The 27,726-nt window shown below is 37.1% G+C and overlaps 1 protein-coding gene across 1 annotated transcript in view; it reads right to left on the bottom strand.

Moving 5' to 3' along the window:
• NOVA1 (NOVA alternative splicing regulator 1) overlaps positions 1-17,293 on the bottom strand; it is a 157,795-nt gene extending 140,502 nt beyond the window's left edge. The window contains exons 1-2 of the mRNA XM_082317347.1: positions 17,110-17,293; positions 15,113-15,256 (exon numbers count right to left, since the gene is read on the bottom strand). Of these exons, the coding sequence (XP_082173473.1) occupies positions 15,113-15,256; positions 17,110-17,245 (280 nt within the window). The 5' untranslated portion in view covers positions 17,246-17,293. The remainder of the gene's footprint in view (positions 1-15,112; positions 15,257-17,109) is intronic.
• Between the last annotated feature and the right edge of the window lie 10,433 nt (positions 17,294-27,726).

The raw sequence follows: 27,726 nt of genomic DNA, 5'->3' as shown, positions 1-27,726 counted from the left end.
CCTTCTTTCCTCATTATAGACATTTTCTTACAGCAAACATTCTGACCATCCCTCAATACTAACTGTATTATTATTAAAAAAAGTCTTAGAATTCTGAAGTATTTAGAAACACCTAAAATATTACGAGGAGCACACACTAGTCAAAGACTCCACTAAAAATACAGCAGCTTATAACTATGTTTTAAGTTATCAGAAGCAGGGCTTTGCAAAGAAAAAGGTCTGCCATCATTACCTACAGGTTCATAAGGAGTCAGTATAACAGAATTAACAGCTTTCAGCTGTAAAATTACTAATTCCAGTAATACAGTACATTAAACATGCCATTTGAGATATATGCCAACTTAAACTACCACATATGGCATATCTATCTAATTATCACAGTTTGTGTTTTCATATGCAGAGCTGTTCTAGTTTTTAAACAATGTGTCAAAATGCACCGTTTTATCTGAAAACAGAAAATGCTATCTTTTGTAATATCAGTAGGTCAATACTGTATTTTTAACATGCAGTACACTACATGTAAAAAAAAGAGAGAGAAATACATTAGAACAAGTCTCTAATGTTTTAGTAATGCTTTTAGCTTTCTTATTAGTAAAATGTTAAGGTGCAAAATGAGTTTTAATGGTAAGAATAAGTTTCTCAAAGACAGTAGTTTCAATTTTTATTTTTCCTTTCAAGTCTTTACTTCACCTATTGACATACTAAGTCTTAACTGACAATGGACAAATAAAACAATCAAGTTAGTCATTCTCCCAGTTTTGCACGTGATAAAAAAATACTGTGAAATAGCACGTGTGCAGACATCAGTTGCAGTGAAGACAGACCTCACTTGTGTTCCTTCTTCATGTGCAATTTGACCTCACTCAGAACAATCGCTATTGCAGAATCATACATTCTAATTGCAGTTCAACACAAATCATGCCCTAAAATATTTGATTTCAGATTCCCCAGCTGGTGCTTGGTGTTACTTCAGCTGTTCAGGGGGATTTTTTTTTAACATTTCTTTGCGTGAATAAGCAAAGAGCTCACACATAATTACCATGAAACATGATATAATCTTAATCTTTCCTTTTGCTACTCCAACAGGTCCATGTATTTTTATAGACTAAAATAAAAATGCGTATGGAAATGAAGAGTTAACACCTTAGTAGCCAAATAACTATGCAGCAGCCATCCCAAATACTTTAGTTCTTGTTCAGGAGTACAAAATAAGGTAAATATACACCACTCAGTCATGAACTGCATTTTCCACTGTCTCCCTCAGTTCTCACAAACTGTAGGTGATATTTTTGATAACTTATTTCAACAGAAAGCAGACAATATCAAGATATACTTGAATATACTGTCTTATTCTAAAAACACAGGTTACATTATAAATAAGAAAATACAAAAGTTTAATTAAGAAATGCCTCCCTGTTTTTTTTCCTGTTTGTTTTAAAATGAGCATCAAGTCCTTGAATCTGCAATTACCTTTACAGAAGGTTTCTATTAAGCTCAAAATTAAACACATACAAAAATAATGTTTCATTTTTTGCTGAAATAATTTGAAAGGCCTTAGAATTGGAACACTAAACCAAAACATTTTTTTTTTTTAGATTTTTGTTTTCAATAAATAAATTAGGGCAAGATTTTTAAAAGAATAAAGGCTTGCGTAAACAACTGGACTATCCAGAACATAGGAAAACCTGAAGTATTCCAACTTTTTTCCTTACTGAAAAGCAGAATGATGTATATATTTGATTTTTCCCATACATACTTCTTCAGTCTACTCCCTGATAAAAAGTCCAAACAATCCTTCCAAAAGATGAGTCAAAATATTTTATGTAATAATAAACAGAAATAGGACAATTTAACTTCATGATTACTATTTGAAGCCAAAATGACAATATTTCCTTAGAAATTATTTTTAGAAAGCTTACCTGTGCTTTTTTAACATTTCAGATCAGAACTTTAATTACAGAATCCTTCCCACTAACTGTTTAGATAATTTTTGATAATTCAATCAGTTCCATACTTCTTCATGAATTTTGATTTCCACCTTTCAAAACTAAAATAAAACAAGTATGTTCAAACAAAAGTGTAATGCTTGTAATGAGAGCAACTATTTGCAAATGGAAACAGATTCTAGAAAATGTTTAGTTTGAAGAGGATTTGTAACTGAATCTGGATTAGATCTAACACTTCTCTTTTAAAATGGACCTTTTAGCAAGACTATCATACATTAACATAAAGCTAGTGTTTTCCTATGCGGAATTACTGAACAGACTTACAAATACATGAAAAAGCCAGTCTATACATAAAGATGCAGAATTGTACTTTTAATATCAGAAAATCCAGCCACGTTTTTAAGCCAAATCAAAGAATAAGACAATTACAAAACATTACTGATCATATACATTGAGTTTTTATCATTTGTCCTGGTTTTGGCATTAGTAAAGGGTTGCATTTCTGCATTAAAATTGAAAAGAACTTTTAAAACAATGTAATTTTACTTGCAAAGAGACCATGAACTAAAAGAAAAGGCTATAAAACTCTTATCCCAAAAGGGGAGAACGTGTACATTTGGCAAGTTCAGACTGATAATCTGTAATATATACCTATTTTTGATAAACATATGTCTATAACTGAAAAGGCATCCTACATGGTCCTCACCAAAGCACATGCGTTATTCCTGTATTCATCGTTTACTTGACTATATTAAAATTAATGTAGGAAGAAAGACATCTCCAAATACAGATTCTAACAGCTCTATCCAGCTGAGAAAAGTTCAATTACAATTGTTTGCAAGGCTAGAAAATGGTGAGAACACATCGCTTCTCAGAGGAAAAGGCAGCAGTAAATGCCAACTACCATGGATGAGCACCAGGAAAAAAAAAAACATTCCTTTGCTAGAAAAAGGAAAACCCTTAGAAAGAAAGAAGTCTTTTATCAAAAGACCTAAATTGGAATCATATACAGATTTTTTTTTTTAATATACACTACTATTTATCTGTCCCTACGTGAAAACACACCAATATGGGACTATGTAGACTGGATACATATTCCACCTTGCGTAAATTCAGTACTTACCTGAATTTAATGTTTGTATACAGAAACTGCTGGTAATTTTACTGCCTTTGTAAGAGTGTCTCCACTCATTTTCCTGGGAGGCAATGGCAAATAGGAAAGAAATTCTCATTTTCTGCCCTTATGCTTAAGAGACAAGAAAAAGAATTTGTATTTCTTTTGACTAAAAGTAATAGAACATCAGGAGTGGAAAGATGGAAGAACTGTCTCTCACTGTACTAACCTGCATATATAAAGAGTTTGGACAACTTTAAGAAATGCTCAACTTCAGTGGAATATTTATTCTCAAGCAACACAAATAACAGGAAACAATTCATCAGGTTTTGATTACTTCCAAAAATCTTCACCCTATCTAAAAATGAGAAGTTTTACTTACCACAAAATCTGAACCCATCAGACAGAATGATGGTTATATTTTACTGGCAGAATTTCCATTCTGAACATCAAGTATAAAAGTGGAAATAAAAAAGATGCAAGTTAAACTGCTTACAAAATAAACTACAAATTTTCTAGCACTTAGAACATGCTGAACTACTACTCTGAGATTCAGAATTTAAAGGTTTGTAGAGGGAAAACTTGGAGCTCTAAAAAATAACTTGAAAGTTAAAAATTGAAATTAAATATTTATTGAGGCTGAATCACTGGCCTTTTCCCAAATAAGCAGCATACACATAGTATTTTTTTGATGAAATATATCTTTCTGACAATCTTCAACATTTGTAAGATGGCCTGTCCAGCAAGATTCCTCAATTTCCCTCACTGAAGGGGGCAAAGGTAGGGGACGTTGCACATCTTGAAGCAGATGACACCAGTAAGTTATTTCTACCCAGAAGAAACATCTATATAGAAATCCAATATGAAAATCATCTTTTGCTTTTGACCAAGGGAAAAAGAAACTGGGGAAGTGATAATCCCCTTAGAATCCAGCATTTAAATGCTATGTGAAAACTGCTGCACTCTAAAGGGATTAATACAACCAAACCTCCTTAAAGCAGAGTGAAACTTTAAAAAATATTTAATATGGAGAGATATAGTCTACCCAAATGTCCTAAGGTATCTTGGTCTTTCCCTCTACATAGAGACCTACCTACAAAGATTACAGAATATCTATGGATCTGAATCCACACTACAGTTCACACATCGGTGTCTTTATAAACTGGGATCACTTCACATAAAATATGCCATCATTTTCCCCTGGTTTGCCAATAAACTGCATTACAATTCAGTAGATAACTACTAACAGCACTTTTTCCTCTGAATTAGTATTGCAACATTACACCTCTTTCTAGACCTACTGAAGTAGGTCATACTACAAATATGAAATTTATATTAGTTCCTGAAGTACTTCTAGTTTTAAGAACACTTGACCATCAGATAGCCATCATCAGCTTATCAGCATCTCCCAAGTAAGCATACTTTACAATATGAAAACCTCACCACACAAAAACAGTGCTACTAATATATACTAACTTAAACCAAAACCCCTGCATGCTTTCTTAGTTTTGTCTTCATAGAATCTTTGACACGGAAAAACCATCCAAATTAAGATACCTTCATGCTTATAACTACTGAGGGCATTATAATCACTTATTCTGATCTCCTATGCAATAACATTTCACAGAAAAAAAATCCCTGCATTATCTTAGGAGCCCATTTAACTATATGCATATTTTTAGGAAAAGGTCATTAAATTTTCATTGCAGTTGAAATACCACAACCCCTAGTAAATTGCCATCATCACTTCTAAAAGTTTGTATTGGGAGAAACGAGGCACCCAAATCAGAACTGGCCATTCTAGTAAAAAGCCAAATACTTAAAGATAAATAAATAATGAAAAAAATCAATGATCTTCAGACAGCCAATACAAAGCTGCCAAAATTTACAAGCAGAGACTTCTTTACAGAAGAAAACACACAAAAAGAATTTTGCACAAGGTGAAATTTAACAAGTCCCTGGACTAGCCAACACTGAAACCATGGTAGTCCCTTATGCACCATATTAATAAGTTATTCCACGAAAAAAGGGCAAAAAGCAGATAAACGATGAGGAGTTTATTCTTCCTCATTGTGAGCATATGCATGTGTGTTGGAGAAGCGAAAAATCAAGGTACTTATTTTACAATTATGGATGACTAAATTTTGTGCCCTTCTCATGTCTGCACCCTCTAAATCAGAAAGTACTAAGCTAATGAAGCGTGAAGGACAGAACTGGAACTACTTCTGAACATCAAAACCCGTATTCTTTCAAATAGTAAGTACTATCAAAAACATGAGGCACTGGAAAAGATAATACAGAAACAAGAGAATGATTAGTTACTAATCAACAAAGTACCATTTAAAAACTGAAATAAATATTAAAATTAACTAGGTATAAATATATTATTTAATTCAAGCACTGACCTTACTACCACTATCCATGCTATGTCCTTAAGACTAGAAGGTTATAAAACATTTGCATAAACTGGGGGGGGGGTGTTAAAAGGTACAGAAAATCTAAAGGAGGACAAATATAGCTTCCTATTTCATTGATTTTCGCATCAAGAACATGCAAGACTAAAGCTCTGAGGCTAGCAATTACATGTGGATTTCTACACACACTTAAAATACTGTTTTAACATCCTAACTGATGTAAAATCTGGCTACCTGAGGAACCATTTGTTTCCTTCTTCTAAATACTAGTTATTCAGGGAAAGAATTCATGATGAACTCAAGTAAAATGAAGAGCTACTGGCTACACAAAGTAACTTCCTTTTTATAGAAGCCCTTTCCTGTCCAATCCTAAGGGTTTACCTGCTCACAGCACAAAATTGTCCCATCTTTTTTCTGGTTATTTGGGATCAACTAATCAGAAAAAAATAATTTATTCATTTAATGTATCATGTTGGCACTTACTAGAACAGCTAGTCATAGATGTAGATCCACACAGAACTAGACAGTTTATAAAATTATAAAGTACTTATTTTATTATTGTTAAAATCAGTGCAAATACTAGATGAGCACTTGGCATTACCAACCTAGACAAAAACCACAAAAACTTATATCCCTGGAAAAAAAAAAAAATCTTTGCAAAGTTAACACTTTCTTTTTCTTTTTTTTGAGCGTTTCACTATGCTAGAAGTTATATGCTGCTTGAGGAAGAGTAATCTCAACAAAAACTGGCAGATTTAGGAGTGCTGCACTGCACAGTAAAAGATTCAGAAGTTAGGAAGTGATATAATTATAAAGAGTTCCTGGGGAATCCAGTTTTTACTTTAGATTGACAAAGTCGCCAAGTGTTCATCTAATACAGTAAATAGAAGACATACAAAGAATGAAGTGTGCACACACATGCAAGACAGAAAACAAACTCCATACATGTTCTGTGTCTAACACTTCTCATTGCAACAATTCATTTTTATAAAGCTTTAAGGCATCCAGTAGCAGCATTTCATTGCAGACCTTTGAAAATCAGCACAGAATGCCGGAAGAGCCTCTCTTGTTCCACAGAAGTTTTCTTCAAATCCAGGTCAATAAACTGCTAAAAAGCCACCTATTTCCCTTTTCTTTTTCTGTGTTCCTCAGGAAAACTGTTGGTAGGCTGCCAGATTACAATAAAACATAAATATTCTATAACTCCAGTTCAATACTGCTGCCAAAACGGTATCTGCTGTTAGCACCTGAATTGCTGCTGCTGCTACTACTACTATACACTATCCTACCTACACTCTGGCATTTCCTAACACCAGATTACAGATGGGAACAAAATGTAAACCTCAGCTAGATCAAGCTCCAACTCGGCATATGGCCCAACTGGTCCTTCCTCCCCCTTCCCTCATAGCCATGGTATTTCACTGCCCAACTCTTTGGGAATACACTCCAATATATTTTTAATTCCATAAGCACACTGGATGCTCAACGAAGCCAACTGAATGGACATGTGCCATTTCCTACTTTTCCAGTGCATGCCTTCATAGAAATATTTTCAATAATTTATCTTATAAAAAGAAAGACTCCACAGTTGTACATCCAGTTAAATATTTGTAATTTTTCATGTACAGTTTGAAAATCAGAGTTTAGAACACACTAGGAAGATGATAAATTGCTGCTGCCTCTGATTATCTGGTTCTCTACAGAGAATTTTCTTCCCCATACTGCCAATGAAGAATCTAAAAATAACTAAAGTCACTACTTGAAAATAAAATTAAATACATGTACATACAAATCTTCCAAGAGCTTTGGAGGTGTGCACTATGGTTCTTGATTCAAGCAAACAGGTGCCACTCTATGAAGTGGGGGAAAATCGTACAAATGTGTGAAGCTCTTTATGTGGGAAATTACAAGAGAGTTAAATGGCACTGAGCAAGGCACAAAAAGTGCTTTTAAAATAGAAACAAGGGAACATGCAGAGAACCTCAGTATCTAATTTAATTAATGATTGAGAATGCAAAGGCTCCAACTGGTGAAACATTAGCAGCAGCCATGAATTTCACTGTAGTTCTGTATAACAAGTAATCTTACCTGAGTGATTCTCAAAAAAATGTCAACACATCGATTGTATTTTTCATCTGATCCTGTCAATGCTGAGATGACAGGCCCTGCAGGATGCAGTGAGAGATCAATGATGAAAAACAGATGTTTAGTCTTTTCACAATCAAAACCTACAAGACCAGGCAAATACGAAATTTTGTCTGAGATTCATGCTTCTTTATATCCAACAAATACTAATGTTACATAATCACTTTCATATACATAAGTTGACAAGGGTATCTCTTCCTCACTTACAAGGGATCTGACCCCAGATCATTCATATCACCAACATATAACTTTAAACCTGGTCCCCAATATACTATTCTTTCAAGTGCTATCTGGTCACATAGCTAGTTACTTACATCAGCTACTTCCTACATCAACCTATGTTCTCTGTCCTTTCATGAGAGAGACTTAATTTTCTCCATCAATTATGCAGAACACTTAAACCTTACACAAAATTTATTGCAATTCAAAAGTCGGGAAGAGCAATGCACAATAGTATTGCTCATAACTAGCTCAAGCAAAGAGTGATAAACTCATATTCAAAAGTTACAAAGGCATGTTAGCATTGTACAGTTGGGAGCTGACTCCCATAGCCGTGTTTCCAAATACTGCCTTAAACTGACATTTCAATCAGACCAGTTAAGTACTTGCAAATGAATTTTAATGCTTGGCTATAATCAAGAACAGCGCGTTTAATATTAAGTAAATTCCAATCAGATTCAACCATAATTAATTATCAAATATGTTAAAGTGAAAACAAGTTAATATGGGGGGATGGGAATTTAGATAGTTGTCATTTTATTACATATTAAATTTTTTGTCTATTAAATATAGAGGAAGTTTAAAACTGAGTATCCTGACAATCATTTCTCTATTTTTAAATAAAAATACAAGCAATGTAGTTAATCCTTATAATGCTATAATTAGAAATTGGGATGCAGACACCCCTGAAATCAAGACAAAAATATGAGGGAATAGATCCTTACAAGTCTAATGTAACATTTAAAAGACCTCTAGGCTAAACTCTGGTTTGATATTTCCTTTGGGGGACTGAAAGACAGAATGGCTCTGAATACCAGGGTGAATGTAAGGAACCTGATAGTTTCCTAAAGCCATGTCATGTAGTCAAGAAGAAGATAGTAGTGTATCTATAGTAAATTAATAGTCTCGCACATGCACAGCAAACTCATTTATTCCAACTGCCAAATACTAATTTTACATGTTTCTGTGTTACTAGAAATCCTTAACAGAATCACAAGACTGAGCTAGCCAGCACGAGCACCAAGAATACACCACTACAGAGAGAGCATACTACAGTACACCAGAAATTCATACCAGACACAAACAATATAACTCTTTCCATTTACAGACAATTGTATTTGTCGTCAGAATAAACACAAATATTTTTGCTAAGTCCATTATAACAGTGACATTTCAAAAACATGTTTATCAGCTTCATTACTGCACAGATATATTTGATAAACAGGAAAAATGTATTACAGTTTTAGATTGAAGTACATTAAGAATTTTATGCTAGTGTCAAACAAATCCAATTAGAAAACCAAAAGGCCTACCTAGAAACCTGACCATCAATAAGAGTCGAAAAAGCAGCCTTTCTGTTTCTAGTATGTATTGCGTTTTATACCATGACACTGCAGCCTCTGAGGGTCAGATTAATTAAGATCAACAGCAGCTGCAGTGCAACGTGAGAAGCACACTGCCACGGCTCTCACCAGTCCAGCCCAATTACCTGCAGTATTCCAACGCTGGACAACTGACAACTACCATACTCCTCACCAATTCATTAACTCCCACTGGCCTACTGATAAATGTTAAAAAACAAACTAACCTCTTTTTAAGATGGACTGCAAAGCTGACTGCATGCGCTGCAGGATGCAACTATGAGTCCCAGAGAGATGTTTGCCAGTCAAATCTTTACAGATGTTGCTTAACTTTATACTACAGCTGTGTCCAATGACACAAATGAGATAGTAATCAGGCGCAAGCCCTCCTCCCAAATCCCTCTATGCTCCATTGCTAAAAGCCAGTCTGACAAAGTCACTAAATCCAAGGTTTTCTCCCCGGCCGAAAAGCTACTGATCACTGACAAAATAAATTCTGCAGTCAACTACTGAGGACAATATCTAAGTTAATGCAATTAATTAAAGAACAAAATCAAAGAGTATTTAAAAAAGGCATTGGTTGTTACAGGTTGCACCCATTAAGAAAAGTAAGAACATGGTTTTTTTACTGCAGAAGGGAGAAGAGGAAAACAATTAAGAGATTTAGACATTCCCTGTTTATATTTTTTAAATATTAGCTCCAAGACATATGTTCTGACAAACGTCTATCCACCAACTTTGGCTATTTTTCTTAGGTTTTATTTTTGGTTTGTTTGGTTTGGTTTTTTTCCGGAATGCATGAGTCCAGAAAATAGATATACTTAATAATTGCTTTACAGAAATCTCAACTTTATCAAAACACAATACTGTTACCAGAAATACCTTCATTTACATAAGCTTTCTAATCTACTGAGAATCTTTTATTTTCAATTATACTGAAAACTAGTCAAAAGCAATCACAAGAAAAAAGTTGAAAATTATTAAATGTTGCATTTCCCTGTGATAACAGCCATCCTCACTTTGTTCTTTATTTTGCCAACGAAGTGCACATATAGTTAGTCTGTATCATTTATTAAAGTTAGTCTAACATTCCAAATCTATCACAAGTTGTTTTAAACCTTTCTTATACAAGACAAAGACACAGCACTTTCTTGCAAACTAAAGCCATTTACTATGTCAAAATTTATTCACTCATTAAGATGAATAAGTCCCTACACATAGAAGAAATCGGTGCGACATTTCTACTTAAACTTCCACTCAAACTTTCTCTAAGCCTACCAAATGAGAAGCTGTTAAGTGATAGTACACTGGGTAAGTTAAATATGTTACAATCTCAAGATCACACCAAGTTACATATTCAGTTTCAGCTTCTTTTTAAATGTAAAATACTACGGATCTGCTGGCTAACATGCTAACTTTTTTTTATTCTGTTCCAGTAACCAGGCAACAGACAACTGTCCAACTGAGAATTATCTCTCTGAACAGCTGGCAATCAACACTTGGGAATTTTTGGTGGTTGTTTTTTTTTTGTTTTTGTTTTTGTTTTTTTAAACTAGTAGAAAGATCAGTGATTACTTTACAAACCTACACAGCTCCAGATTCCACCTCTGAAATCTCTGCTCATTACTTATTCATTTCCTCAGTCCCATTATCCCCAAAGTTACTCATGTAAGTAAATGTTTACAACAGAATCTGAAAAACTTAGATATACATTTATGAAGTCTCTAACTAGCTAATGTTAACACTTTAGAAAAAATTAGAAGTATCAAGAATAAAAGTGAGATGCATTTATTGATATATGACAAACCACCTTCAAGAAACCCTGACAACAGACGGCTAATAACTAATGCCATTCTCGCTTCTAACTCCATTACTCTTTTTTTCTCTTCCATAGCTGAAAAAGCAGTATTTCACTTCAACGTGATTTCAAGTGTTGATTTTTAAAAGAGATTCTTTTCCCTACTAGACTTTAGGTTATTCTTAAGAGTTAAAAATTAACATGACAATAATAATGGTGAGCCAAGCTTGATATATTATACTTTCCCCCTTCCTAACAGTTTAATAGGAGTAACAAAGCTAGAAAGTGAACTTATTTATAAATTCCTGAAAAGCTGTTACTTACACATTCAATGTGTTTGAAAGGATTTTAAGACTCAGAAAGAGACTTTTCAAAAGGGCTGTTGCACAAAGATTAGCTAGACGATCTCCCATAATACATGAATTTTTGAAAAAAATCTGATATTCAAACACAAAAAATCTCAAATACAAGTCACTTGGTAAAAACATAACACGGCCTCACAACACTTCATACACTCTCTACACAAGGCGAGGGAGGAAACTCCCACCTTTTGTATTCTCCAAACATTTAGATCACTACTGATTAGAAATCTGCTATAAAAACAACAGCTAATCTATTGTTAAAAGCAGTAAAACCTTATCCCCATTTAATTATGTTTTTATTAATCTCTGCTCTTAATATGATCTAATTTCAGTACACATATGACTTCATATTCCAATAAATTGAAAAACACTGACCGAGCTCAAATTCACTCAAGCACCAAGTTCAGACCAGGCAAGATCTTGTTGCAAGGTAAACAACATGATGCGATGTAACATAATTTTGTGCATGTGTGCGTGCGCACGTGTGTGTATGTGTGAGACTGGGGCAGGAGCACAGAGAGAGTGAGCAAGCAAGAGTGCATGAGAGAGAAAGCAAGCCAGAGTGCATGCCAGAATTTACAACGGAAAAAAATACATATGTCCAGAGTAGTTTTCAGTCCAGCGCTCACTATAATTCAGAATGGAGAAACAGATAAGACAATGACAGCTTAATACAACAGAAATAGTGACTCTTTTTTATATTATTCAAAATAAAACCATACATTAAAATAGCTTCACAGAACGGCCACTTTCTTTATGAAGTTCACTTCATTAATATTAAAGTAGCATGGCTACATCTGTATTTAAATTTTGGACCAGAACCTACTAGTCAATACACACTCTGTACTTCTCTGCAGAAAGGATCAGCACCGTTTAGTTTAAAGTAGGGCATATTTTGCCATTTTAATTTCATTTCCACTAATGTAGGGGGACAAGCCTAAACACAAAAGAATCGGGGATAATATAAGCACAATAACCAAAGTCAAATTGCAGAAGTCCAGACAATTAGAAAAAGTCATCTGGTAACCTGAAAAGAGAACAATAAATTGTGTACTCAAAAAATAAGACTGTAGTGGACAGTAATGTATTTATATACTGCTTCCTATTTTATAAACTAAAATGTTCAGTGAAAAGCTGTTTTTTCCTTCAATTTCTTGTAATTAGAGCTGCCATATAATTCTTCAGTAATTATGTCACCTTTTGATGCACAAAAATAATTCCAACAGAAATCAGTCTGCATACTGAAGTCCTATATCACAGAGGAAAAAAAAAAAAAAAAGAACACTATTAGATCATAGGAACTACTCATGACTTCTGTATTACAACCAACTTCCTCCTTTCCAAACAGCAACTTACTCAAACTGTGCTAAAACTTTTTGGAAATACAGAAAAGTTTCACAGAAGCTTCAGCGAGAGAACATTCCATAGCGAAATGTACATTAAACACATTTATAGTCATAAGCATCAGAAGTACGGACTAAGTGACTTCTATTAGGAAAACTGAATAATTGTTTAAGATTTTGTAAGAAAAATAAACCGTATCTTTCCATTAGCTATTTCATAAGGTTTGTATTCCCTAATGCTCTATGAGCATGACAGTCTGGAAGAAACCCAAAAGCCATCAGCTCAGGGAATGCCAGGACCTCCGAAAATTCCATGGGCTTGTGGTCAAACGCAAACAGAAAGACTAACAAGAGCTAGCCACGCTGGAATCCACTTCTCATCCCTGTTCCATACTTTAGCAGGTATCAGTCGCCAGCTTCCTCAAAAAACTCATTTTCTATATGACACAATGTGGCTGCAAATTCAAAGCAGACTGTACGCAGTCAAACTGGAACTTCATTTGCACCTGTTACAGTGAAACTGCTTGAGCCTTGCTACCCTAGTTATTTATATTATTACTACTGATTTTTAAGAGAGAATGTGTTTATGTCACAAACATTTTTACTCATGTCATTCTAGCTTGCTAATTTTTATTTTTCAAAGGTTCTTCTGCTACTACTGCTGTATCTTTACAATTTGCTACACAAAAAAATATGTAATTCTGATTTAATCAGAAAACAGAAGAACTATGCTAGAGCACTGAACAAAAGATCTAATCTTTGGAGCGTCCTTTCCAAGTGAGTGTAAATAAACTGTAGTAAAATGAAAAGGCTTGTAATTTGGTATTTGGAATATTCTTCATAAACACCAATTTTCTGTAACATCCTTGCATATCTGATACCACCTCATGTATAATGCAGAAAATCTATTTCATTTTCATCTATTGACAGTGAATTTAATTTACTATTGCGGCTCTTTACCCAGATTATGTTATTAATTCTGCAATCAGGCTCTTTTGAATGCTTTTATTTCTTCCAAGAGTTTTCACAATTCTACATTGATTTTTTTTTTCCACCCTAACATACCTTTCAGAATAAAAGACCATTTTTTCTAACTTTCTAAAGAAAAGTAAAAAAGAAAAAAAACTCAAAGATAACAAGCATCAGTTCATAAGCTGTAACTTTCAACAGGAAAAATCTACATATATCACTTTAACCTCTGACATTTAAGTATTATAAACTATATTCATTAAGGAGATGTACAACAGGTACATTAAAATTTCCACATCAAAAATCATCATTGTAAATAGACCACAGTCTCTCCATTAATAAAAAATTATCCACTTCTACCTGACACTAGAGAACAGGAAAGCTAAATGCTCCAGTGTTAGTGTTCTGTTTACATCCATACCAACTGCCTTCACTATTTTGTAGAATTCAGTCATCTTGTTAAACTAGATCAAATGCAAAGCAGCTTTTATTTTTTCAACAGAAAAGAGTTGGTAACAGCTAGTCAACTCAATTCTAGATCACCAGTTATTCTTCAAAATAACAAAATCAAAACACCAAAAAAAGTATTAGCTATGTTATTATTTCGCATCCGTTTTTAAAAAGTCCTCTAGAACAAAGTTCAATTACAGAATGCTAATTTGTTCATCTTTCGGAAAAAAAAAAGATTATTCAATTGCAGAAGCTAAAATCTTGTATATCATTACATAAAACTCCCTCTTCAGAAATCTGATAAAGGAGAAATGCTAAATCAGGTATTTATTATTGTTATATGCAAATATTAAAAACTTCTTTCTTGTGCATTAATACAGTTGATAAAATACTCATTTCTTTATTCATCCAAAGTATTTCATTTTTATAATAGAGTTTTCTTCCACCATCATGATAAACATAATATAAAGAATATCTAAAGAGCAGCACTTGTCCTCTTTACTTCACTCCAGAGCCAGTGAACAAAGCAGTGAAGCAGAAAGAAGGTACATAATGGATTTAAAGTAAATGGCCCATTCTTTAAGAGGCAGCCTCTCATTTTTACTCATTCTAACTTAATTGTCATTACAATGTCTGGAAACTTCAAACGAACAATTATTTTTACGCCAGCTGTCAAGTTGGTTCCTTAAAGCTAGATTTTTATTTTTTTTAAACTAAAAAACAAAGCAATCAAAATGTTAATGAAAATATTCTTTTGCAGAAACATTGTAAACATCTTTAAACATATTTCAAGCAGTTAGTGCCCAGTCCATTCCATACACCAAGACAAACAGAACATTTATATTCACTGTTGCACTTCGTAACATACTTTTCTGAGAAATAATGCTTCCAGCTGCACTGGAAGATTAATCGTCAATATATGAAACACACTGACACATACATCCATCCCTTGGGATTTAAAAATAAAGAATCGGTTAATTTTTGCACCTACCTGGGTAAAAATCTTTGGATTTAGACAGCTTGATGGTGGCCCCAGTCTCTTTCTGCAACTGAACAATTGTCTGTCCTCCCTTCCCAATTATAGATCCAGCAGCATAACTAGGTATGAGGACCTTTAGAAAATACTGGCCATCCTCTGAAAAATTGAGATATGCATGGTTAATATGGCTTACAAACTCTGATTTTTCTACCCCAGACCCACAAATAAACAAAGTGTTACATCTTTAAACTCATCCAGTAATTCAGGCATTTACATCTAACCAGTTGCGTCATTCTACAAGACATGTTTAGACTATGTCTTTGACATTTTAAAATACGTATGTTTATTCTGAGCAAATTAAAGAATCCATATACATTCCTTAATTCCATAAAAGAATAAGAATAAAATTCAAATTATATTTCAAACGTGGATTTTTTTCCCAATGGTAACCACAGCACGCAGAAAGGATCGAACCCCTTTTTAAAAAAATAAAGCCCTGCACGAAAACGTGCCTAGTGACAACTACAACCTTGCTTGAAAATACTGCAAAAGAAATGCCAAAACTCAGAAGGAATGAATTGTAAATTCTGATGGGCTATTTGTTTGTCATTAGCAAACACATGAGAATAGCAATTAGCTATTGCCTGCATTCTTCTTAAGTGAGCAAAACGACTACTCTGCTACCAAATAACCCACCCAAAATGTGGGGTTTTATTCCAAGCATTTCAGCCACTGCCAAGAAAACAACTCAACATGGTGCGGGTGGAATCACTTGCCTAAGTAATCTTGATGTATTCCTTTAGCACTTCTTAAGCGACAATGATCTCTTTTAAGCTCATTAATTAAAGGACATTAAGAAGAATTTTTCCTAATTGATCAAAAGCCTAAGTCACTTATTTTAAATACACTTAAAAGGTGACAAGATAGACAATGCCAGTCCTCTACCCGCCACTAGCGTTAAAGCACACAATTGGAACAGGAAAAAATATATATAATGGAGGGGGGGAAAGAAAAAAGGATTCCCAGCCTGATTTGGCACCTGCACAATTGTCTGTGCCCTCACCCCACTGCTAAATCCAGCTACACTAAAGTCTAAAGGACCTTCCGTAACCGGCTCCGAAAAAGTGCAAGACAATAAGGGTCCGCTGGTTCCCCAGACTTACGCTCTCCCCAGTAATTAAGGCAACGTCCCATTGGCATGGATATCAAGATTCTTATCATGAAACCTGTTTCACAAAGTTGTTATTTTTTTCCCCTAAGCGGAACGAACGATCCCAGTTCACCTTACTTCTCTTATCCGAGACTATAAGCGTCTCAAGAAGTGCCTATGTGTGACAGTCGTGCCCACCCGTATGAACGGAGCTGGCTGAACCATGCACTATGTACAGTCAGACCGCTGCTCTTAATATTGGGCAAATAAATTCACCCCTGCCTCGGTGCATTGTTATGACGACTCCCCTGCAAACGGATAGCGGAGATGCTCGTCCCGTTATAACTCATCACCTCCAGGAAGAGCAGGACGTTAACCAGCGAGTCCCCGCAGGCGGGAGGCGACTCCCCCCGCCACCAGCCAGCCCTCGCCCCCAGCACGGCAAACACACGCCGTGCCTGCGCTGACAATAGGAGTGAGGCCAAGGAGGAGGAAAACGCACGGCAAGGCTGAAATTCAACTTGCGACCCAGAGGATGTGGAAGGAGGAAAGTGCGTTTGCCGTCTCCTTCCAGCTGCCATTTATTTTCGCCCATCGTTAAACGGGCGAAGGAGATAGCTGGGCTGCAGAAGCCCCTTGTGCTCCCTCCTAGTCTCCGTAGGGTCACGGCTGTGCAGCCCCGGCGTGGATATTAAATAAAAAGACTGGTAGATGCTGAAAACCGACGCCATTTTGATGAATGATAACATTAGAGAAATGGGAATGTTTGGGGGGGAAGGGGGGGAGGCAGGCAGGCAGGTAGGGAAGCGGAGAGGTGGGTGGGTTGGGCGGGGGGGGAGGTGACAGAGGATATACCCACCGCCCGTGTTGGTCCTCTTGGTGCTGCCGGCTTCAGGGGGGGCTTCAAGCGGTCTTTTCCGGGAGTCCGGCGGGTCCAGGTCTATGGGAACCCCGGTGTGGGTCCCGTTCTGCTGGATGGGAGCTGCCGCCATCATGTTTGCTGCTGCTCGGAGGAGAATTGTCTCTTCCCTTCTGTGGTGGGGGGGCAGGGAGGGAAGGGGGGAGGAGGAGGAGGAGAAGGAGGAGGAGGAGGAAGGGGGAGGAGGAGGGGAGGGGGCTCGTCCCGTTCTCTTGTCCTTTTCGAAAATGTAGAGCTAAGCTCGGGATTGTCGAGGATGCTGCGCGCCTTGTTTATCTGGCACCCGGGGGGAGGGAAGGGAAAGGAGGGAGGGAAGCGGGCAGGACTGGGCTGGAGGAGCAGCTGCAGTGCAGTGTCAGGAGGAGATGAGGAGAAGGGAGACAGGGGAACGAGGGGGGCGAGAGAGGGAAGAGAAAGGGGGAGAGGGGAGGAGGAGGAGGGGAAAGAGTGAAAAGAGTGAGACAGGAGGAGGAGAGGACAGAGTGAGTGGGAGAGGAGAGGAGGGGAGAGAGAACGAGTGAGACTGAGGCGGCGGGGAGGGAGGGAGGGAGGGGGAGAAGGAGGGAGGGAGGGAGCGAGCGGTGTAAATGGTGGGCGAGGGAGTGAGTGGGAGATGATTCACGCTGCCTCTGAGCCCCCTTCCCTCCCTGCCTGCCCTAGTGCCGCGCCTGGCGCTGCGGCTCGGCTGCCCGCCGCTGTCGGGCGCTCCTGCCCTCCCTCACCGACGGGCTCGCGTGCACGGGGGTGGCGAGGGGGGATCTCTGCCTGTGCGGCGCTGCCCCGCTCTCGCCCCGGCACCGCCGCCTCCGCCGGGCGCAGGGGCGGCTGGCTGGCCGAGCGGCCGCGGGCTGGGGGCCGCCACCCTCGGCTACACCACAGACACCCAAAAGGCAGGAGAGGTTAGCGCCGCGGGAGGGGGTGCAAGTACGGGCGGGGGTCGCGGGGGACAGGCGCAGGGCGGGGGGGCGGTGGAGGAGGAGGAGGCCGGGATAAAAAAGAAGGGCGGGTCTGCCTGCCAAGACAGGCGGGGGATCCGGCCAATCGGAACAAAAGAGAGCGCGGCTGGGATTGAAACGTATCGCCAATCACGGACCGCGAGTGGAAGAGCCGTTGGGGGGGAGGCGGGGGTGGTTTAACCTCTGCGGTGGCCGGCGGGGGGGGGGGCGGGTGGCGGCGGCGGCGACGACGACGACGACGACGATGGGGAGTGTGTGTGTGGAGGCCGGCTCCCGCCCCGGGAGGGTCCCCGCCGTGATGCGGCGTCACCTGGGTTACACACTGCGCCTCATAGGCCCGCAGCTGCGTGGGAGGACGGCGGAGATTGCCCGAGGAGGCTGCGGGATAGCGGGGACGCGTCCTCGTTGAGGCTGGCTGCACCACCGCGGCGCGACCCGGCCGCTGTGGCCGGGGCCCTTCCTCCCGGCCGCCGCCGCTGGCGGGCGGGGGGCAGCGCCGCCGCGCCGGGAGCCTTGGACGCGCCGGGCTGCATCGCGCAGGCTTGTAGCAAAAATAATAAAGATATTATTTTTATCCTGTGACAGCCGGGCTAGCTGGAGCTATGTGACACAGAGCGGCATTTCTTATGTAAATATTTCGTAGAAAATTCAAAGATGTTTCACTGCGACGAAGGTTATTTCTGCTTGAAAATCTCAAATTATCAGGTTGAAGCTTAAAACATTGTAAGGTGCAGGGGGCGGGGGTGGGAGGGCTCGGGGGGGTGTCTACGTACTATAAAAGCATTTGTACTCGACTCTGCTATTTAATTGACTCATTGCCTTTGAAAAATTTTCTCAAACCAATCTAACTGTAATGGTAGTGGTCAGTACTAGAGCATCAATTCTGTACAGAATTTAGAAATGTGTGTTTACTGCATTGGACTGTGCTCTGTGCTAAATTCATATTGATATGTATGCGTGTGGAATGGCTGCTGACTTGATTCCTCTTACTATGCAAGCTTAAAACCTGGCTGTTTGTGGATGAAATCCAATTTCCATTCTAAGCTCCCTGGGAGACTCGGCCTTAGTTTTGGTAATCATCATTAATACTGTCCCAAACAATTTTTAGTACTTAAAATACAAATTTCATGTATAATGTATAATGCAGCACATCACCTCTACTTATAAATTATAAGCCAGATACATAATGCATTATAGGATATTAAAATGTGGACACTTGTTAACATCTAAACAGGCTCCTGCCCTAAAGCATTCACAAATCAAGAACCCGATCCAGCACTGTACACAGGAAACTTTCAATGGCTTCTTTGGGAATCGTGTCCCAGGAACGCGATATCTAGCCTCCTCACAGGCAGATGAAATAGATGTGGCGGATTCAGTAGCAATTTGATAGCATATATGGTCAGAAAAATGATTGTATAAAAATGGAACTTTCTTACTCATCGTATACCCTTTGTATCTAAGATACTCTGACTCATAATTGCTTAGTTTACCAACCGAAATAAAATTTTAGGCTTCTGTTATTTTGGCAGTTGCTGACACAATTATGGTACAGCAAGCTGGGGACTGGTTCTAGCTCTTCCATTTCCTTTACTAAGTTCCAGTTGAAGAATTTTAATTAGTATTTGAGCCAGAAAGAGCACAGCGTGACTTGAAAATCTCAGGTCCAGTTTGTAGGGTCATCAGTCCTAAGAGGCCTCTTTTTATTTGTAAACTAAGCAAATGACTTATAGAAAATTTTAAAGACAAAAATAAAAACCCCACAATGTTCAAATGAAGCCATCTTGAGTCAATTTCCACAGTGGAACTGGATAAATTATAACACTGCTCCCTTTATCTCACTGAATATGTCCCATTCATCTGTAGTAACATTGAATCAAACAATTCTCTTGTTTTAAGACCACATCTGTTTTACTGTGCCCCCTGCACCAATTTTAATTACGTGGCAGATCTGATTGGATTCAGCACCTGCAAGTCTCCCCTTTGGGAGCTCCAATTAGCTTATAAAACATTTACTTGATTGCATTCTTTAAACAAAAGTATTGTTTCATCCTAACAACAGGAATATTGAAGTGTAGAATAAAAAAGGGTTTTAACGCGATAAGCGGCGTGTATGTTGTGTATCTATCTTCCATGAGCTTAGAGGAAAAAGTGGTAATCCTGAAACCTAATTTCCTCAGACTCAGCAGATGTCTGTCCTGCGTTAGTCTGTGTCTTTACTAACAGCTGTTTCACAAGTGCCTCCCCTTGTCTCGACAGAATGCCTTTTGTTTAATAATTTCCCGATAACGTTATCTCCCTGTCCCACTACGACAAGCTTTTTCAACTTTTCTGGTACCTATAAGTAGGGTTTTTATAGTTTAATAGACAGGTTCGTCTTTGAAGAATTTAGCTAAAGCTATATAACTAGCCTCTCATCTAGTTTCTTAGTAGCAGTTCTACTGAACTAAGCAAATAGCTGCATATAAAAAACATTTCAACAAATACTGATTTAATATTAGTAAAAGTATTAATTATTACAGCTGTGCTTTAGAATATGGTTATTTCTCCTTATTTCACTGCTTGGAGCAGTAATAATTGAGGTCTAGGGGGGCATATTGCATAAAGTGCAGCCCTCTAGTGGTAGAGGTCCGGGGAGTTTAAAGCAAGCTGTGTTTTTGTCATGGGTGGGGGGCAATGAAATAGCTTTTAGCAAAATGCAAGCAACCTAGGACACTGCCCTGCAGTACATCAACCTCCTGCATTGTTCATGGGCTGAAGCACAAGTGAAAATAGTTGTGGAGGCCTGTAGTACAACCTTGCTCCCACTCTGTTGTGACTTCTATGGAGAAAGGACCAATGGAAAAATAAAAAAGTCTTTATCAGCAGAGTTTTCCTCTTTTTCCAAATCTTTAATCTGTTGCTCAGCTTTTCGTTTTCAGCCAGCTCTAGACTGGCATATCTAACCAGAGGTTGTTCAAGCTGTTGTGGGATCTTGATTCCTTTTCTGTTTCGTTCAGCCATGTCCTACCAGCTAATGTATTCTATAACTTCAGTAAAAGTTAGTTCAGTGATAGCATGGAATGCAAATTCAATTTTCCAGCCTTATTTCTAAAAACACTCTTGGCTGGTGGAGGTGTGGATGGTAGCGTTCAAGCTAATCTCTCCCACAGGCATGAGAGCTGTGCTCAGAAATGAAAGGGATTAAGAAGAGGCACAAACCAAAGCAATTAAGCATATATTTTAACAAATAGAAATCTGCAAAATAACTCAGGCAAAGTGCTAGTAAACATCACCTAATCTGATAAAGTCCACTTTGTGGAAAAAGACTCAACCTCCTGTTTCTTGCAGAGGTGATGGATATTTCTCCTCTGGCTAACAGAATGAACAGTTTGTTTTTCCCCATATGGGAAATACAACAGAGCCCAATAATCATTAGATGAAAAACGATACCTCTTAAACATTCTGGCTAGGTAAAAGAAAACAGATACAGTCTTTGTCCAAAAAGATGCCACTACTATTGGCAGTTTTTCATTACTGAACAATTGCTGTGATTCCTGATAAATTTTGGCTCCATTAAAATTACAGTTAGTGATGAACTCAGAAGTCTCTTTCGAGTCATTAACTTCCACCTTCCGTTTGTGAAACTTTTTCCCTCCAATAATCTGTCAGTTAAACTATTATTACTATTGATTAAATTATCCCATTGTTGCTTGTTTAAATACTGCAGAAATTGTTCACCAGTAAAAATTCTAAGTTTCAGTGGAACTTCTCCAAGATCAAAGCAATATTAATCTCAGGAATATCAAACGCAGGGTTGGGAAAAAAAAGCTAAACACGTATTAGACAGAAAGTGACCTGATTATCTATTTTCCCATATTTATATTCCTTTTATTATCTAAACCTATATTATATGCATTGCCAAACTAAAAGCCAAGTGTTTATAGTTGCACTCTTCACAGAAAAGAGCACGGACCACTGCTAAACCCTTTCATATTGTAGACCATTACTGTGTAGTAGCTTTCTTTTTCCAGTAAACTGAGGATGGTAACTTCAAATCAGTGATAATTTGACCACACTATTTATCATAACATGAATATATTGGCCAAAACTCCCTTTCTAGTGGTAGAAGGAGAGAGTGTGCGTAGGAAATCAATGTCCATTTCTGCTGTCTCGGCAGGGGGATCACCTGCCTCCTCCTATTCCCCCAATATTCATCAAAATTTGCAAAGGCTTTTTTGGACTTTTCTTCAGAAACACAGAACTGAATTGTTCCCAGTTCTTCATTACCGAATCTGTAGATCAGATTTATAAGCCGTTCTTGTGTTCTTTATATCTTGGGGTTACCTGAGGACCTATCCAGATCTCAGTGTAAAAACAAGGTAGCCTCAGGACAATATCATTTTTCATCCCTCCCAAGGAACTGACTACATGGATCAGGGCATGATCCATGAAACTCCAGTGGCTACACACTTACCCCAAAAAGGCATCTCCATGGTGATATTTCTGTACAGTAATTTAAAGACCTTTTATTTTTCAGAATGGAAGAAATTGAAGACTTGATTTCAACTGCCTTCCAATAATAGTAGTATTTTCTGGGGGTTTTCGGTGGGGGTGTGGGGGTTTTCGTGGTTTTCTTTTTTTAATAGGAAAATAGATAATTCAAGGATTTAAACCAGTAAAAACTAGGAGTAATTCCATTGTAATGAAACAATGATGTAACACAGTATGTGAGAAACAGCAGAATCACCTTGTGTAACTTATGTCAGTTTATGGTATTACTGATTGTGTACCTCTTAGCACTGTCTTACAAAAGAACATCAGTGAAGCATCTCTTCCACTAACTGAATTCAGCCAGCTATCACTCCAGATGCTTCAGGATGTACTCCTCTAACACTGAACAGGGTATTTTTCAAGGAATCAGCATACCTGTTTCCAATCTCTGTTATTATAATTGCTCTGGCAGTATCACTATTATGTCTCATTTTGCCCACCCACCACTAACTGTCTTACGTGTTTGAAATTTTGCCACTTTAGGATAAAAGAAATATGAAAAAAGAGACATTAATAGCAAAATTAGTTTATTTGGTTCTGTTGTCAAGCGTGGTCCCCTTCCTGTGAACCAAAAGACCTGGAACAATGCAGCACCCCCTAAGTGGTCATAAGAACGTCTCTGCTAGAGCTCAGTCATGTTCTCAAGGAGTCTAATACAGTCTTGGTTGTTCTCATACATTAAAACTAGTAAAAACAGGTCGTACTTTTAAATGTAGTCTTGCAATATAGGATCTTATTCAGGATTTTTGAAGCCTGAAGTTTGCTATAGTTCAGCTGACAAATGAGAGTTATTTTAATGGAGAAGATCAGAAATCTTGCTGGAAAAGGATGGAAAGGAAGCAAGTATACATGTTGCACAGGGGACAAAGGAAAAACAAGAATGAGGCAATGAAGACAAAGGTACTGATTTTTCTGTGCTAGCCATGATTTATATTAAATTATGTAGCAAAAGGTGAGTTACTCTGCTCATTTTGGTCACTGCCAAAATGTATACTACTTGAGATCATGAAAGGCAAATATATCCTAGTAAAATTATACTAGTAAACTCTCCTACTGTAAACTACCAACAAAAATTACTTTTTTCCAGTATAATTTGTAATCAATTTCACAAATAATAAACTATTCCAGCAAAAGTAATTTTTACAAGTATAATACTATTATAAAAGTAGGTCTTTTGCCAATGGAAAGGTAATAAAAGTCATATCTCTAATATTATTGCAATAGTAATATTTCCTAGTAGAGATCTAGAGATCTTTAAAAATGCTTTTTAAAGGTTTAGCATATAAAAATGCATATGCCAGTAGACTACAAATTAATTTTCAGCACAGTGAGATTTTAGGCAATAGTTATTACCTTCAAAAATACGAAGTTACACTGGGAACTTCAACTGATTCTGGCCTAGAGTTTAACAAATACCTTAGAGTTTGTTCTTGAAGAAATTATTTTACTTCACCAACATAAATTAATGATTCCAGTGCTTTATATTTCTACCCGCTTGAAATCAATTACTACAAAATATCCCTGAATCTGAAAGTCTCCTGGTGGAGGAGGGTAAACATATAAAACTTAGTGCCAGGATAAATTGGCCAGAATGATTTGGCACATATCCTCAGAGTTTGCCATGAAAACATGTATCTGTGTGTCAGCTGCACACAAAGGCTATCTGGCCCCAGAAAAAGCATGGGGATTAGACATAATGCTGCCTATTTGAGACAAAGGGTATTCCTTAGTGTAGAGAGGTTGAAACAGACAGCTCATCAGTAGTACAAGTCTAAATTATTTAGTTACCATTTTGAGCCAGAAGGAAGTGGTGGCAGATTATTAATTACTTCTGGGGTTTATTCATCTTGTTATTTTGTTTCAGTGAAAGCAGCATTGGAAACATGAAAAGGTATCAAAATATGAGACCATTTTTACTTTAATCACTTATAAGATACAGAATTACTTTCTTATTTTAATGCTAGTTGCAAAATATAACTGATTTTGATTTACATTTCACTAAGACTTACACAATGAAATTGCTATATATGTTTGTAAGTGGGTGCACAACTGTAAATTCAACCAAAGTGAATGGAACAACTCATATGCTCAAAATAAAACATACGTTTGTCTACCTTGCTGAATTAATGCTTCATTTGTTTCCAATTCAATGGGAGAGAGCCGCATTGCTTCAGTGTTGCAGATTTAGGCCACCAAATCTCATCCAAACGTACAATAAGTCAATGGGAATCTTTCTACTGAAGCCCTAATCACCTTTCTGAATATGTGGACTTTTAAACATTTTTTTTCAGAGAAGTTATGAATTTCTTTAAATGTTTCACATACATATATTAGGTTTAGAAACTTTTTTTTTTTTTTTAGACTCTTCAGATAGAAGATAGAAGTTCATGGACCGACTGGATGAAACCAGTTCTATTGACTTCAAGGGGTTTTAAGTCATTCAATACAAAATACTTAAGGGAAAAAGTAGTGGAGGGAGGAAGGAAACTATATAAAAGATATTAACATAAACTGCAAAGCATTCATGCAATAAGAGGGATTCTCTTCATATTCTAGTGATGGACAATTTGAATGAATTTTGCACAGAAATATTTAGGGATATGTAATAGGAATGTATATAAAGAGTGTTTAGGAATTTTATCATTTCTAATAAATTATATATAAACAAAGTAACAGCTGGTATATAATTTAAAATTTGGCAGTTACAAAAGTGAAAACTGAAGATATACTTTCCAATAATTAAAACTCACAAGTTAAGGTGAAAACCTTTACATAGCCATTGTTTATGTTGACAATAAACAGATATAAATATGATGTTATAGAAAGTTACACGTTATATATATAAAAAAAGCCTGATTATGTTTCCTGTAAATTTTCTGTGGAGTATTTTGTTTGTAATATTTTAGCCATGTAGGAAGACTACTGTTTCAAAAATTATAAATATTTGCATTCTTCTTGTTGTTCTTATTTTCATTTAGAGGTTTAAGCTGTTTGCTCTAGAACAGAAAAATTCATATGTTGAAACAGTAAAAATAAAATTACTGCAGAACTGAGTCATTGCAAGTGAGATGAATGCCCATAAAAAAGTACAAATCACAAAAAACCAGAAACAAGATCATTGTGCGTATTAGCAACAAAGCTTACAGATTCATCATGGCTCACGACAAAGGTATTTATAAGTCGACCTCCTGCCTCTGTCACATGCTGTCATTGCTTTGGGTTGACTGCTGTTAGATCTCTGTAATCCTGAGCCCCGGGATCTTGTCCTACATGTTTACCCCACTTGGTAGGCCTGTTAGTAAGTATTTAAAATGGAAATGAACTCTAATCTTTGTATGTGTATGTAAGAAAGGGGTTTAATCCCTTAAACCCCCTATTTGACATGTTTTTTTTTAAAATAAAGTTTATAAAAAGCTGCGTTCAGTCTGATAGCTTGTATTTGCCAGTGTAGCCAGTTAAGTTTGGTTAATGCCTGGCATTTCTTAACTCAATAGGCTGTCATGGCAGTCATATTACTGAACACGTTCATGGATAAAGAGAACCATAGAGTAACAACAGCCACTGGGCTAAAAATGGCATGTTTATACTAGAAAGTCTTGGCAAGCTTCACATCTGTAATGCACTTTTGTAATATAGAAAATAGAAGAAAATTTCATGTTTTAGAAGAATGATGTGACAGACACAGAAATACTATATGACTGCCATTCACTTGTGAGATTATATTGTTATGTAGATATTATGTAGAGATTAAAAACCAAATATTGTCCAATTAAGAAAAAGTTCATTAAAATTATAATATCCCATTCCACCTGAAAGCTCATTGTTGCCAACAGATTAAAAATAATGTACTGAAGCTAAAATTCCATGTCTTCCATCCTTGCCTCTTCCATCTTTGTGTATATCAAATGATATCTGAAATAAACCACATTAAGGAGCTCTGCCTAAGCAAAGACAACAATAATGAGTACTTTCTCCACTGGTGAAAGAGAAAGCATATGGCAACTGGCTATTTTACCTAATAAAATGCCTAAAGTTTGATGGACTAAATGCTTCCTGGATAATATAGACTACAAAGTAGAATTAGAATATATTCACCTCATCTAGATTTAATGAGTTGTACAGCATTTATTTTCTCCAAATAATGAGACATATTCAGTTCTGTTGAAATTCAATAGCCATAGAAACAAAGTTCCCATAAATTGCGTATAGCAAATACAAGGATATAGCACAGCATAATTTATTTTTTTGCTGATATGATTACAAAGAAGAGAAAATCCTTAGCATATACATACGTATTGAAAGAACAATAAATACTCAAACAGACTTTGAAACTTGTCATCAAGGCAGTGTAATATTACTTCATTTTTTCCATTTTATGCACTGAAATATGTATTACTCTAAAATCTATTTCTAGGGATTTCTCTATACACTGATATAGGCCTGTAGATAAAACTGATTACAAACAACCTATTCAGCTGTAATCCCTGGAGCTGAAAAGTTGCACGAGTTAATTGTAAAATACACTGAATTAACATAACTACTGCAAAAAGTAGTGTAAAACACTGGCAATATAACATTGTTTCTTACTTCATTTGAAGATGGTAAAAATATCACCTATTTAGTTAAGAGTTCTAATCCTCACTCTTATAAGAAATTTCATATTTGCCATTCCTTGTACCGAGTACAAATCTTGTGGCAGGTAGGATTTTTGAGAAAATCCCTGCTATTTTCATGTTATTATTGTTATTAATAAATATTTATACAACATTAACTCAGATTTGCTTTTCCTCTATAAAGGATGCTGAGATGTAAGGTAGTGATGATGTATCAACTATCAAAAAAATTGCAGATGTAGCTAATGTGGTCAGTTAAGTCTTATTTCTTTCAAGAGTGGCCAGCTCTCATGGGAGGATTACAGAAATAGAATCATAGAATATCTTCAGTTGGTAGGGACCCATAAGGATCATCGAGTCCAACTCCCTACTCCTCGCAGGTCTACCTAAAGCTAAACCATATGACTAAGAGAGTCATCCAGACACTCCTTGAATGCTGACAGGCTTGGTGCTGT

This window comes from Platalea leucorodia, assembly GCF_965183815.1.
Source record: "Platalea leucorodia genome assembly, chromosome: 7".
Taxonomy (NCBI): domain Eukaryota; kingdom Metazoa; phylum Chordata; class Aves; order Pelecaniformes; family Threskiornithidae; genus Platalea; species Platalea leucorodia.
Note: the sequence above shows the minus strand (reverse complement) of the source record. Positions and strands in the feature narration are given on the sequence as shown.